This window comes from Atta colombica, unplaced genomic scaffold (genome assembly GCF_001594045.1).
Source record: "Atta colombica isolate Treedump-2 unplaced genomic scaffold, Acol1.0 scaffold137, whole genome shotgun sequence".
Classification (NCBI taxonomy): domain Eukaryota; kingdom Metazoa; phylum Arthropoda; class Insecta; order Hymenoptera; family Formicidae; genus Atta; species Atta colombica.
Window position 1 is genome coordinate 174,062 of NW_017259225.1, and position 13,964 is coordinate 188,025.

General features: G+C 38.9%; 1 protein-coding gene across 1 annotated transcript in view; it reads right to left on the reverse strand.

Moving 5' to 3' along the window:
* The window catches only part of LOC108684683 (serine/threonine-protein kinase 17B-like), a 121,457-nt gene that overhangs the window by 32,044 nt on the left and 75,449 nt on the right, over positions 1-13,964 (reverse strand). Inside the window, exons 2-3 of the mRNA XM_018189136.1 lie at positions 3,312-3,524; positions 2,167-2,305 (exon numbers count right to left, since the gene is read on the reverse strand). Of these exons, the coding sequence (XP_018044625.1) occupies positions 2,167-2,305; positions 3,312-3,524 (352 nt within the window). The remainder of the gene's footprint in view (positions 1-2,166; positions 2,306-3,311; positions 3,525-13,964) is intronic.

Genomic DNA, 13,964 nt, shown 5'->3' on the forward strand with positions numbered 1-13,964 from the left:
GTCAGGAAAAAGTAAAAAACTAAAAAAATTAAAATCTAGAACTTTTTTTAACAAAAAAATAAACTTTAATTTTTAAGTGCCTAAGAAATCAATCCGTATACGTAATTATTCATAAATAAATCATTAATAAAAAAATAACTTTCCCATTGGAAATTTAATATGTATTTTTTTTATTTCGTTTTATTTTGTAAATCAAATTTTAAAAATCTATTTTTATAATAAGAATAAGTGTATATTTTCAATTAATTGATTGATCGTCTCGAAATAAACACAGGAAATATATACTTCTCACTTTATAAAATATAAAGTTTTTCTAATTCAACACAATCAATTAGATATACACAGTTCACTGTCTTGTTTTTCAGTCATAGAGTTCAGGTATAGAGATGTATATTTTCGCGAAAATGTAATAAGATACATGACAATATCAAGAATGTCAACCTCGCAGAAAACGTTAAGAAGTTTATCTGTCTTGCGAAACTTACTGCGTGTCACGCAAGGCGTATACTGTCGGCGTTCAGGAATCGTCCCTGATCGGCCGATTTGGCAGAGAGAACTGTGTTCGTGCACGTATGCGTTTACATAACGATCTAGGTCGATCGTGAAGACTGCGATACGGAACATGCATAGCTCCGTGCAGCTGAGAAATTGCCAGAGGCGCCCGAAATGTCGTCGCTCTCTTGCCAGAGAGTTTCTTTCTAGCGACAGCTCGCCGAGATTCAGTGCGATAAAGATGCTCCGGACGCGTCTTTGGTCGAGATTCACAAACGCTTTTCGGAAAGAAAAAAAAAAGAGAAAGAGAGGAAGAGAGAGAGAGAACATGGTGAACCGTTTCTTCTTCCTCTTTACCGCGATAATTTCACTGATAAAGCTCGGAGGTACACCTCGTCTTTCGAGATATCGTTCTTCATAAAAATTATCTTTATCGCATCGAACAAATCGCCAGCTCTTTCGTATTATTGTTTCCATCGCGATAATTTGCAGTTACCTGCCGAGCGCCAAAAGACGCCTCAGGTGAAGCATTCTGTTCTCTGTGCACTCTCCTCCAAGAGTGCGCCAGAAAAATGAGATAAGAATTATTTGCACGAGCGACAATCTTCACTCGTTATCGTACTCGACTTGTTATTTTTAACGTCTAGAGATACCGAAGAGGCGAATCACGACGAGTATCTCGCTCGCATTTTTACAGATTATTCCCCAATCTTGCAGTCGCAAAAAACGGTACCTGAAGAAATTTATTGTCGCTGATAAAACTGTGACGCACACTGTTAAATTATATCAATTTATGTTATTTTTTTATCATGTATTCTATAAGTCATGTACTGTTCCTCAATATGTCGTTAATTTAACTAAAACAGTGGAGTTAAATAATTAAACTTACGAAACTGTATTAAAGACTCAAATTTAGTTTATTTACTAAGAGCGAAGCTGTTTCAAAATGAATCAGTATATTATCACTAACTTTAGTGCTATATTTAATTGTATTTTTATTGTATATTTAATTGTAGTTATCAGTAAATATTTACTGTTTTACAGTAATAATTCACTTTTAGAAGTTATAATTTTCTGCAGATTGAATTTACAAAAAATCATAACTTCTAAAAGTGAATCAGTGTTTTATTATTGAAAAACAGTAAATATTCCCTAATGATTACATCAGTTATAAATGTAACACTGAAGTCACTGATTCACTTTTTAAAAATACGTCAATACGAATATTTAATTTGAAATTAAACAATTCAACCATAGAAATTGATTGATTTATATTTTTGCACATGGAGTTAAAAAACAAAATGTTATTTAATTCAAGGAATTGAGTTGCCCTTTAATATCCATTGCTCCTTTAATATCTAACAGTGTAAGACTATCGCGAACAATGAAATACATCGCTCAACATATTCGTTCGTGATTATTTTTCAATCCACATTCAAAGTCAGACAAGAAAGTTGCTATTCAACATTATCGAAAATTTTAAGCATTATTAAAAAAAAAAATTAATATTATAATTGAACAATTTTTCTTTTCTCAGAGAGAAATCGGTGCGCTGGATATATTTATGTCCTTTGACACAAATGCAATTTTGGATGTTAAAAGCCACACCTTGGCCAGCCGGTCGACGTTAGGCCCGTCTTTACCATATAGTTTCGAGTGTTTGAAAACACTTACCTTGATGTCGAGGTGAGCCACGTTCAGGGAATGCAGAAAGGCTATCCCGTCCAAAATCTGCTTTAGTAATCTGGCGACTTGCCGTTCCTCTGGAACTTCGTCTCGGTCGAGTATCATTTGTAATTCGCCACCAGGAGCCCTGTCACAATAAACATTACCTGTCTCGCACGACTTGCACAATATTTACGTTTAGCACGTATATATATATATATATACTTTTTTGCGCGTCAGTTTGTTCCATAAATTCATTCAAATATACACAGCGCACTACACGTCGGACGAACCAGTGTAACATATTTTTACGATTGATACTGCTACGTACATACGTTTAAATCACGAGTTTACACTTTTGTCCTACTTTTCGAATAATTAACAGTTGTTACGATAGAAAGTTATATGCTATCATTGTCCATCATATCGATGTCCATTATATAATTTTATTTCGTTTTTTTCGTCACAGCACAAATAATCTAAACCATGACATGCAACTGATATGCAATCTTTTTTAATCTTTAAATAGGATCGTATTTCGATATACAATCAGATATATTAAAAATTTATTTCACGTTACTATACAGTCGGAATACGATCAAAGTAGATAGTCATAGTACATTACATCATAGTTATTTTGAAAACCTTATTCAAAAATTATACATGATTATCTTAAAAATTTTCTTCTGGAAAAAAATAAAAAGTATTGCCCAGAAATTTTAAAGTTCATTACTTTTACATTTCTCTTTTACTTTTCTCTATCTCGTAAGGGTAAATAAAATAAACAATAAATTTAACGCTCTATACATAAAAATATTAAAAATTACAAAAATAAAATTTTTTGAAGGCATTCCATCTACCTAGTTAAAGATTAAAGATAATTTTCAGAGGATTATTTTCAGAAATAGGCAAAATTTTACTAGTCGCATGTTTATTTGTAAAAAAAAACAAACAGAAAAAATAATTTTATTTTTTCAGCTATGAATCGACAAGCTGCAGATTGCGCATCACTGATTTAAACAATAAACTATCTTTTACTATTCACGACGATTCAATCTAAAGCCAAATGATAAACGTTATTTTATATACGAAGGATACGTTCAAGATGATCCGACGAGAGTATACAAGCGATTGAGAAACGTCCTTGTACTTACAGCTCGAGGACGAGCACCATCTCGGTGTTGGTCTCAAAGACCTGATGAAGAGAGACGAGACGAGAACAATGGGCCGCGGCATCTAGAACGGCAACCTCGTGAAGCGCTTCCGCTCTGAGCTCCTGGGCTCGTCGTCGCTTCCTCAGAAACTTGGCGGCCCACTGCCTGCCGCTGGATCTCTCGCGGCATCTCCTCACCGTTGCGTATTTACCTCTGAGGAAGAGAAATACATCGTACATTAATCTTAATAATCATGTCGCATATGAAAAATCGAAACGAGATGCACTAGCGAAGAACCCGAGAAGCAAAACGTAACGTAATAGACGTATAAGATAATGGCAACACATTTGTAATTCGAAATCTTTCAGAAGTGAATATGATCATACTAAAGTATATTTTTATTTTCATTTTTATAATTCGGCCATTCTGCAACCGTATTCATTCACCCGATCGTTCGTTAAAACTTCATTCTCATATCATTTTATCCAAGATTATGAGATCAGAAAAGCGAAAATAGCACAAAAAAAATTCTTGTAAAATATATTAATATGAAAATTTAAAATATTTGAATAAAACAACACTTACAATCGATCAATAATTAGGTACAACAAAATTTTTCTTTTGTTTTTTTTAATTAATAAATAAATGTATATCTGAAAGTAAATCATGCATAAAAATAAAATAAGCTATGACCAACTGTTAATATCTAATAATATAGAAATAAGACTTAATATCTTTTCGAAAGATGAAGAACAAGAAATTATCGAAATCCTATTTATAAATCTATTCAAAATTGTTTTATTAAGAAATACTTTTAGTCAAACATAAACTTTACAAAAACTTTTGTTGTTGTTGTTGTGTGTTTGTGTTTTTTCGCTTCTGATATTATAATTTAAAATAGTAATTACGAGTGAACAGAAGCCTTAACGTTAATTGCGCGAGGTATAAATGTTTCAGTCTCGCCGAGCGAATAATTGAGTTTCATAACTTTAGGCGTAATCGCTATTTTATGGACGATTGACGTGTACGTCCGCACCATAGCCGATTGCTGTAATTCGTTCCCACCGGTCGGCATCGTTAATAAAGACGTTAAGAAAAGATAAGAGCAAATAACACAATATCATACGAGGAAGTCGGACACCCGCAAAATAATCCGTCGCTTTCACTTTTTCCGTTAATAACGCGCTTCGTTCTTCCCTTATGCTTTCCTGATTACAGAGAACGAGGCACGCCGAATGATTTTCTTCGCGGAAAAATCATCTTTTTTTTTTATTCTACCGTGTTAAAACATTACGGTAGTTGCACATAACGCACATCTTCAATTCGTGTCGCAGAACACAGAGAACGAAACGCGCGAAACAACGAAACATACAATACCACGATATAGTCTCGAAACTTTCAATTTTTCCGCGGATAGCTATCATAAATTCAAACAGGATGACAACAAATTGCGATCGCGAATTGGAGTCTCAGATTCGTGAAATTAAACGCTTCCGCGTAATGTAACAGAGATATTGCGATTGATTGCGAATCGAATCCCGCGATTTGATTGCGAAACTTTACCACCAATTATGGCGGAGAACCAGGACGTGTCCTACATACAAAATGCATGCTATACGTATCCAGTGTATATTTATAATATAAAACAGGATACATTAAATAGTAGTCACACAAAATGTAAGGCGATGCAGACTGTATTTTTTTCATGGGACGATATTTTCACGCATAATAACACGAACGATGCGTAATAATACCGTTATCAGTTTTGATGTCACAAGATTGCATAAGCGAGAGAGTTACGTGTACAATTCGCGCAATTTCAAATTATTGTATTTATAGGTACAGCCGTTAGATAATAGAGTTATCAAAGTGTCTTTGAGGCGTTCTCTTCGTTGATGCGAATTAAATGGTTTGAACATCGAAAAAAAATCGAGAACACGCGAAGTGCAATCCTACACGAGCGCGAACCCGCTGTAATCCGACGATCTAACAACTACTAGAAAGTGAACTCGCAGGGCAATGCACTTATGCTCACGGGCCTAAATTCGAGCAGCGGTAGTGAAAGCACTTGTGCGTATTATTACATAAAGGGCTTGTCATTCAAGAAAGTTCCACGCGCATTCCTCGGAAACGGCAGAGCTTCGATAGCGTCGATAACGAGAACGCGACACCCTGTTTTCCTGTTTCTGAATCTTATTTTTCATTCGACATAAGACTGATACACCACATAACATGTATGTCACAGTTTTCAAACGACACGAATATTCGTTCTCACTTCTAACTTCTTTATGCGTAACTACAGGAAGAATTGACGACGCAATAAATCTAGGTACAGCGACCGAAAGGGAAATCAATGCGTATACAAGACAGAAAGTCCACGTGGGAAGTCGATCCATTATGTCCAAAAATGGGAAAGTGTGTTCGTTTAAGGGTTAGAGAGAAAGGAAGGGACGTGGCGAGGGACTCTCGAGCGAGAAAAAATATTTTTCGGAGGTCCGTTAAAAGGGACGGAGAGAGAGAGAGAGAGAGAGAGAGAGAGAGAGAGAGAGAGAGAGAGAGAGAGATGGTCACCGGGTCAAGGGATAGATGGTACGAAAGGACCGCTCGACAGGCGTCAAAGTAAGCATCATTAGTGGCCATTGTATCCAGCGGTATCCCACAGAGCGCAATGATGGAGAAAATGGGATAGAAGTCGGAATGTCGTGTCAATATCTCTCACTCTTCTCACACTTTTTACTTAAACGATACTACCGTGCATTATGCGCGAAAGTAAGAAATCCTTGTGCAGAAAATGAATTTTAGAATCAGCATTAAAACTAAAGCTCTCTTGTAAAATTTGTGCGAAACAATTTCACCATCATTTTTGCTGCTCACCAAATTTCTGATGTTTTTAATGTTTTTATTGAAGAAGTAAAACGAGAGAGAGAGAGAGAGAAGCAGAGGAAATAGTCACGGGATAAATTTATACGTCAATGTTATTCGATTATCTACAAAATAAAGTTTCATGTGGATACTGATTTTTTTTTATAACGTTACTAATTATTAATCAGTAATAATAATATGTATAAAATTGATCATACTTTCTTCTTAATTTATTTACATTTATCTTATTGATATGTAGGTTGGCAAATGCGAGCGCGACTAAGAACAAATAAATAATAATCGCCTCTTATCGGAATTGTTATCTCGTTCTAATTACTGGTTGTTAGTTGTTACAGAGGCAAAGTTAATGTGTCTCCCTGGATGAACAAAAGACGAGTAGAACACGCGCCACAACATAGCCGTTTTCATGAGCACGCTGATTATCGAGCGCGATAGAAGCAGATGCGGGTCAACGATCATCTCGCAATTTCAAGATTTCCTCTCTGATCAATTAGCGATCTAATCTCTGACAGACATCGCAAGTTTTTTTTTCATTCCACGCGACGACTTTTCTGCTCGGATGAACGCTAACTTGATCTTAGCTAACTGCGACTCATGCACATTTCACGATATATGCAATTTAGCACGTTAAGAGGAATGTAATTAGGCAGAATTTTTCAAAACAAGATAGTTGAAAGGCAAAACGGATATCTGAAAATATTGCCGCGTTCCATTCGTGAGAGAAGACTGCGGAGATCGTATCGATTTCATCGCCAAGCGAGCTCGTCGAACTATCTATACCAGTTTCCACACACGGTAGATGTATACATGTATGTATACATACACGCGTTTAATCGGGAAAACACGTTCGGGAACCGTTACATCCGGCGATCGTATCACGTATCGCAACTCCTCGCACGTCGCGAAAGGCATAATCACGATGACGCGAAAGAGAAGTCGCTAAACTCCACACGAACGACGGCCTTGAATCGTCCCATCAAAGTCTCTCCTCTTCCAGCCTTTGGAAGAGAAGAGAGAAGAAAAGTGGTGGGCGCGAGATTCACTTCCGCGAAAAGCAGTCGCATCAGTCGAATGATAAGCTGTAACGAATCGGGATATCATCGGGCGGTGGATAAGAAACCGCGTTCTGAGAAGAAGATTCGCGAAGAGTAATCTCCATCGCTGTTTAATGGTCACAACTGTAAATCCGGCATCACAATGTTGACAACGACGGAGATTATTATTATCGCAGTAGCGTCGCCTAATGGCCCTGTCGCACCTGAAGATTAGCACTCCGTGGCGAACGGGAGCCCGGGTTAAAACCACCGATTATTACGATCTCCAGTAATTTCTTCGCCGAAGAGAAGCTTCTTCGATGCCGCTTCGATTAAAGACGGAATCTCCGCTGCTCGTGCGAAGCAATCGAATCGAGATGGCGAAGGAAATTGTCGTGAGCTCGCGAGAAACGACGTCTGGATATGATTTTGTTGACAGCGAAGCTGTTAATTGCCATTCGTTTCGCACGCAACAACGTTCGTTTGCCAACGTATCATTTGCTTGCATTTATTTCCAGGAAGACTGTAACTCATTAGTTTAAAATTGATAATTTAAATCCTCCCGTTTTCTGTTCAGGAAATCGAACGATCGCGAAGCTATGCAATCTGATTTAATTTTACATGTACGTTATTATTTCATTTGTCAAATCTGTAATGAGACATAACGATTCCAAGTAGCTTCTTTAATGACTTCTCTAATTCTGAAAATAGCTTAAATTATTGGACTTTTGCTATGACAGTGAGATACATCTGCAAGGCGGGAATGGCATTAATCTAGCGAGGAAGTTGATCGGGTTCGGATTGCATAAATTTTAAAATTGCTTTAAGATTCCTTCACCTGTCCTTTGCAGCTGCCATCTACTACACAGACTACTACTGCGGCTCTTGCGCAGCTTGCGCTTAAAAAATCCCTCTTACAGGTATGCAGGTGTTAGCCGCGAAAACTTCAAATCGTATATCGTCCAACCGCGTTTATACAGTAAACGCTTTTTAAAATAACAAACGAATAAATTTATATAATTTATCAAGTGGTGTTTTAAAAATAAAGAGATTTCCTTTAATTAAAAAAAAAAAAAGCTTAAATGAGATCAAACAGATGTTTTAAACTTTCATTTCAAGTCTCTCATATTCATTAGTCTCTCATATTTCATTAACAGATAATCGAACAGTCGAAGTTAAACGGAAATCCGCGTTGCATTGGCTCTAATGTGGAAATTGAAAAACGATTTCCCTTTTTTTGCGCGCTACGGCATCAACCTCGCGGAAACGTCCTCGTCATCGCATTGCCTTCGCCGGCTCCAGAGCCGAGTGGAACGTAATGACGAGATCGGCGAAGATGAGACGCGGTAATGAAGCCCTTTGTTGCCACGCATGGAGGCTCTCCATGGCGACTTCGGCTTGAAGAAACATGTTTCTCGAATGACTCGCGAAGTATCGTTATTCCCTTAAAATTTCAAAACTTTTCCCGGAGCGACGAGATATGTAAAAGCGCTCTTACGAATGGTCGATAAGAAAGTCTAATCAGCGGTATCGAAAGCAAATATAAATTCGACATAATGCAATCGAGAGTGGCCGGTTAGTAAAAATTACGACTTCTATTAGCGTTTACATGCGTCTCTCGTGCAATCTGCAGACGTAATTTAACGCCAGGCTAGCTGCAACCGATTCAAACCGAAGACCTTCGATAGCATCGGCTATTTGTGTCATTAATAGGGTCAACGCATAATCCGTTCGAGCGAGATTAAGATTGTACTCGTTACCGCGGCCAATAACCCGATTGAACGTTGCAAGATTACGTTCGCGTGCGAGTAATAACGCCTAGTTATGATTGGTGTTAAGTACCAATCTATTAATTGGCGAGCCATTTTATTGCAATCAATGTTAAGGTCGATTTGATGCTAACTTTCACGATTTATATAAAGATTTCCCCCTCATTATGTATATAACCGTTTATTGTATAAAATAAAAGAATTCAAGAATTTTTGCCTATCTTCAGAAGTAAATTTAACCCCCACTTACAGCTATGAAAACTATAACATCTAACTATTACACCTAAGTTCTAAAGCGTCCTGTTTGAAGTACAGACTGTAAATCTAAGAACTTCTGCCTTATAGCGACTGATAATAATAAGTTCAAAGTTTTTTTATTAATTTAGAACTACAGTACTAAGCGTATAGATTGTATAATCAACTAAAATTTTCTCTTTGGATTCAAATGACCCATTGCTGTAGTCGAAGGTTAATCACAGGCAAACTATTCCAAACTATTTATCAACGTGCGTCGTGAATCTCGAGAGGTTCCCAGAGAGGTTCTAGCCAGTCTCTCTCTCTCATTAAGCCGCATCTGCCAGAGTGAAAATTCTTGTGATCTATTACAGGTGCAAGCATGACGAGAGGCTCGAGAGGTTAACCCGATTTCTTTCCATGGCATCTTTCTCGTGGGGAGTGTTGCAACTCGCAATGCAACACTCCCGCCGTCATTAGCCTTCGTCTGATTCTCCGCATGCGACGATCACTTTGCGGTTCGGACGGGTGAAATCCGAGGAAAGTCACGGTCGTGACAGGCAGGAGGATGTGCCGAGGGCTTGAGAGTACGGGATGGGTCGAAGTTTCCATCTCGATCCTTTGCCAAGGTTATGGCTAAATACGCAGGCGTCATTAATTTTGACCAAGTATACTGTCGCAGCTTCGCGCCATCACGGAGAAATCCCACGAGGGTAGTCACGCGTGAGCGTCTTCAGGCTCTTCTCATTAAGTTTGTTTTCTATTGCTGCACTGGACTGCTCTGGAACTTTCCTTCTTATTTGTCCCAAATATCAATCATATATCAATTTCATTTCATTTCAATCTTTAAGTGAATAGATGGGATATAGGGTAGCTACGCACCCCAAGTTTTCTTTGAAAATCTTGTCTTAGACAAAAAAAAAAGTATCGCTCTGTCTTAAAGTTCATTGTTTTTACATTCTTTTATCTTATAAGAATATAATTAATATAAATTTATAATAACTATAACATAATATCCTAAAAAATACTACAAAATTAAAATTGTTTTTAAAGTGTTCTGAATACTTCGCTTTACTAATTTGCGCATCTTTAAACCATCTGTCCATTTAAAGGTTAAGTGCAAAAAGTATACACTAGTTAAAGAACCAGATCTATTAAGAGTGAGTTTAATTCCGTCCAGGAATAGAAGACAATTTTCGATTCGACGAATCACAGATCGCAGATTGCGAGCTAGATGTTTAGGAATATCTTTGATACACATCATGCAGCAACGTATCATCGCCGTATATCGTCGAGCACTTTGAAGAGCTGGAAAAAATTATCTTACTTTCCGCTACAGCGAGCATTTCATTCCGGGGAATGTAATTTCAATCAACCCGGGCATACCGTAGATCTTATCGGAGACATGTGCTTCTCCACGAGAGCGCGATGTTTTCCCATGTTACGAGTTTATCGAGCGCTATTTCGAACACTCGCCAACTTGCGGAATATTCCCGCAGGGTTCTACCCAATGCGGGAATTAAGGCTCCGCTATCTGCTCACGACGTTACTTTGCATTTCCGCGGAGAAATCGTCGGTAGTGACCGTCATCCGCAATTTCTCGTTTGCAAAGAACGGAGTGCAATATTTCAACTATCTCTAATTCTAAATACAATTTATCGACTTTGTATGCAACGTGCGCCATATAAGAAATTGAATCTTATATGGCGCACGTTGCATATCTTATACATTATACTTTCGCAAATCACTTTGCTTGCAGCACAGGAAGACGAAGTTTGTAACGACAATTAAGCTGTAATTAACAAACTATTGTGGAATGGATAATCCATATAACAAGAAGTACGGGCGTTATCGCATTTTCCCATTCCAATTCTGACTAAATCCAGCTCGTTTACCAAGAGAGAAAATGCAGAACATAAGGAACAGATTCCAGAATGCATTATCGTTAAAGAGAGCTTGGTGATTCGTCGACGGCTGCATCGACTGAAGGTATGGCTAACGTGCTATCGACAGAATTTACCGCCGTAGATCAAAGATCGCACAACGGTGCGACTTCTCGAAGCGCGCGAAAAACGCAGCGTGGAATGAATGGTGCTCAATAATCTGTAAAGTCTTTAATTTAACAAACTCTCTTCTTCGATGTGCCGATCGTTGCACCAGCCAATCGGCGGCTTAAAGATTAGCGCATAGCTAATGGCACCCGTGATCCTTCAAGAGCGCTTTTCACGAGCTTGAAACGCCCTCTCATCTCCGCCGTCTGTCCGTGTACGGAGCGTTACCGAGCGGTAGCTACGAGCGCATTTAAGCCCGACATCTTTAAGGATGGGAGGCCCTCGCTTTTAAGGATGACCCCCGGCTAGCAAAACATCATCACGACTACCGACTTCCCCTTCGTCTTCGCGCTTCTCTAGCGTCTATCATTATCATCGATTTGCCGGGTCGGCCGCTCGATGTTGTGAACATCCTACGGTTTACGATTTCTTTCCGAAAAGCAACGGTTTTACGTTTCGTTAAAATTCATTGACGATTGCGAAAATTGCGCTTATACTAGTCGATAAATTGCGAGATAAACAGTTGTGCGAAAGCTATTTATGTAAAGTCCATTCTACAATTGCGTAAGCGTAGTTATAAGTAATTGTAAGGATTGACTAATCATAGTTGATTATAGGAAAAATATTCAACTGCACACTGAGAAAAATGTCTGATGAACAAACCAGAAAATTCTGATTATCAATCGGAATTCCGGAATTATCAACTAGAATTTTAACTAGAAAATTTTAATTCGTCCATTTTCAATTAAAATTGAAATTAATACAATCAGACATTTTTCTGTGTATGTGATTGATCAACTTGCAACTATCACTTACAACTAAGTTTGCGCAATTGTAGAATGGACGTAAGTCGTGAGTCGCAAGGTGGATACCTGTGCCCTTCGCACACAAATCGTATTAGATCCGTATCGCAGCGAAGGATTTACTCCGGTACAAAACTGGATTGAGTTCAGAATGTGGGAGACCAAGAAACAGAGCTAATCTCCCCTCTCTTGAATCGCTCGCGTGCTTCTACGGAATCCCTATCTCGAGAAGTCGCCGCATCATTCCGCGCTACTATATTTACCGCGCATCTACTGATTTTTAACGACGTCTCGTGACTTCCGTAAGAAGCGAAGATGGATCTCTAGCAAGCCGAGGCCCTTTTTGCGATGTTAACATCATCAAGCGTCCGCCGGCATACCTTCACGCGGCAAGAAAGCGGCCTCTCTGAGGAGGTCCGATCCGTGCGCGCGCTTACGACCCCCAGGAAGCTCGAGGCTTTCCGAGAAGGGAAAGGAAACCCAGAGGAGGAGGAGAGGAATTACCGTTCATGTCCGCGGCCGAAGGCCTAATTTTACGCCCCAGAAGTCAAGCCGACTGGAGTACCTAGCACCGCGGCGTGCTTCCTCTTCCTCTCCTCTCCTCTTTCAATCTCTTCCTTCCGCGGAAACCATCGAGTGCTTTACGAGCTCTCTGAACCACAAAGAGTCGCCATCGAGGGAAGCTTGATCGTTGCCGTGCTTCCGTGATCAAAGAAACTCGTTGCCGTTTCCCATTTCCGCGGAACATCTGGCGGGTGTATTTGACTCGCGGCGAATTGCCATGTCACAGACTTCTACGACAGACTTCTGTAACTACTATAACTAAACTGCTCACTTCGATTATTTTGCATGTAATAGAAAAAGATAAAAGTGATTTTGAATTGTTCTTATTTTTAATCCACCTGCACATATATGTATGTCAAAACTGTATGAATGTGTTGTACGCATATCAAACTTTTTTTAAAACCAAGAATTTTAATTTTCCAGAAAATTCCTTAGCTTTTCTCTGATCGCTGATCTCTGAACGTTTTCAATTTCCCTGACATTTTTCTATGATACCCAATTTATGGCAACCCTGGATTTATATTACATATGTGTAAATGGAATATCTCGCTCATATCGCAGAGATGCTGCTCGACATCGAATATGACGACGAAGTGAACAGTCTAATTCTAAAAGTCTGTGTTTCTAATTTCGCTTTAATGGTTCTGTGCGTCGGAGAATTTTGAACGGGAGGAATGACTCTCGTACGACTTTCCGATCCAACTGACCCTTTTTCCTGTTTACCTTGTTCACGGCGCCGACCTAAATCGTCCCAGATCGATCTTTCTGTCGGAGGGAACATGGCCCTTAATCGCTTACTTTCGTTCTACCACTGGCTGCGCCCGGTTACAAGTACCTTACGCTTAATATTTAGTGACACAACAATACTTTCACGATGTTTGCTTCTTTTAAGCAGTGGCACGGTAGTTATTATTTGCGAGTACCGTTTCTCACCGATATTTTTCGTGTCAGTGCAAATCTTAGGCCCATATCACGACTCGATATTAATTCGCTGCAAAAAATAACTGAATAGAATCAAGGCTACTAAATGTATCGATATATCCATTAGGGAAAAATCAATTTTTATCTCGCCGAGAATACGCGACATACAGCGCGACTCCTGTATGAAGAATCGCGTTTCGGATCGCGTAAACGGAAGCGTCTCGACAACGACTTAACGTAGTCCCGCGGATGCTGTAGAAAGTATATACTTTCTCCGTAGCGTCTCTCGCGAGTGTTTCGTATGGGTGCGTATGACTTGAGACGCGCATATTAAAGCGTCTCTCCGGAGAGATTATGTCGCTGGACTCACATATATATATATATATATATACGT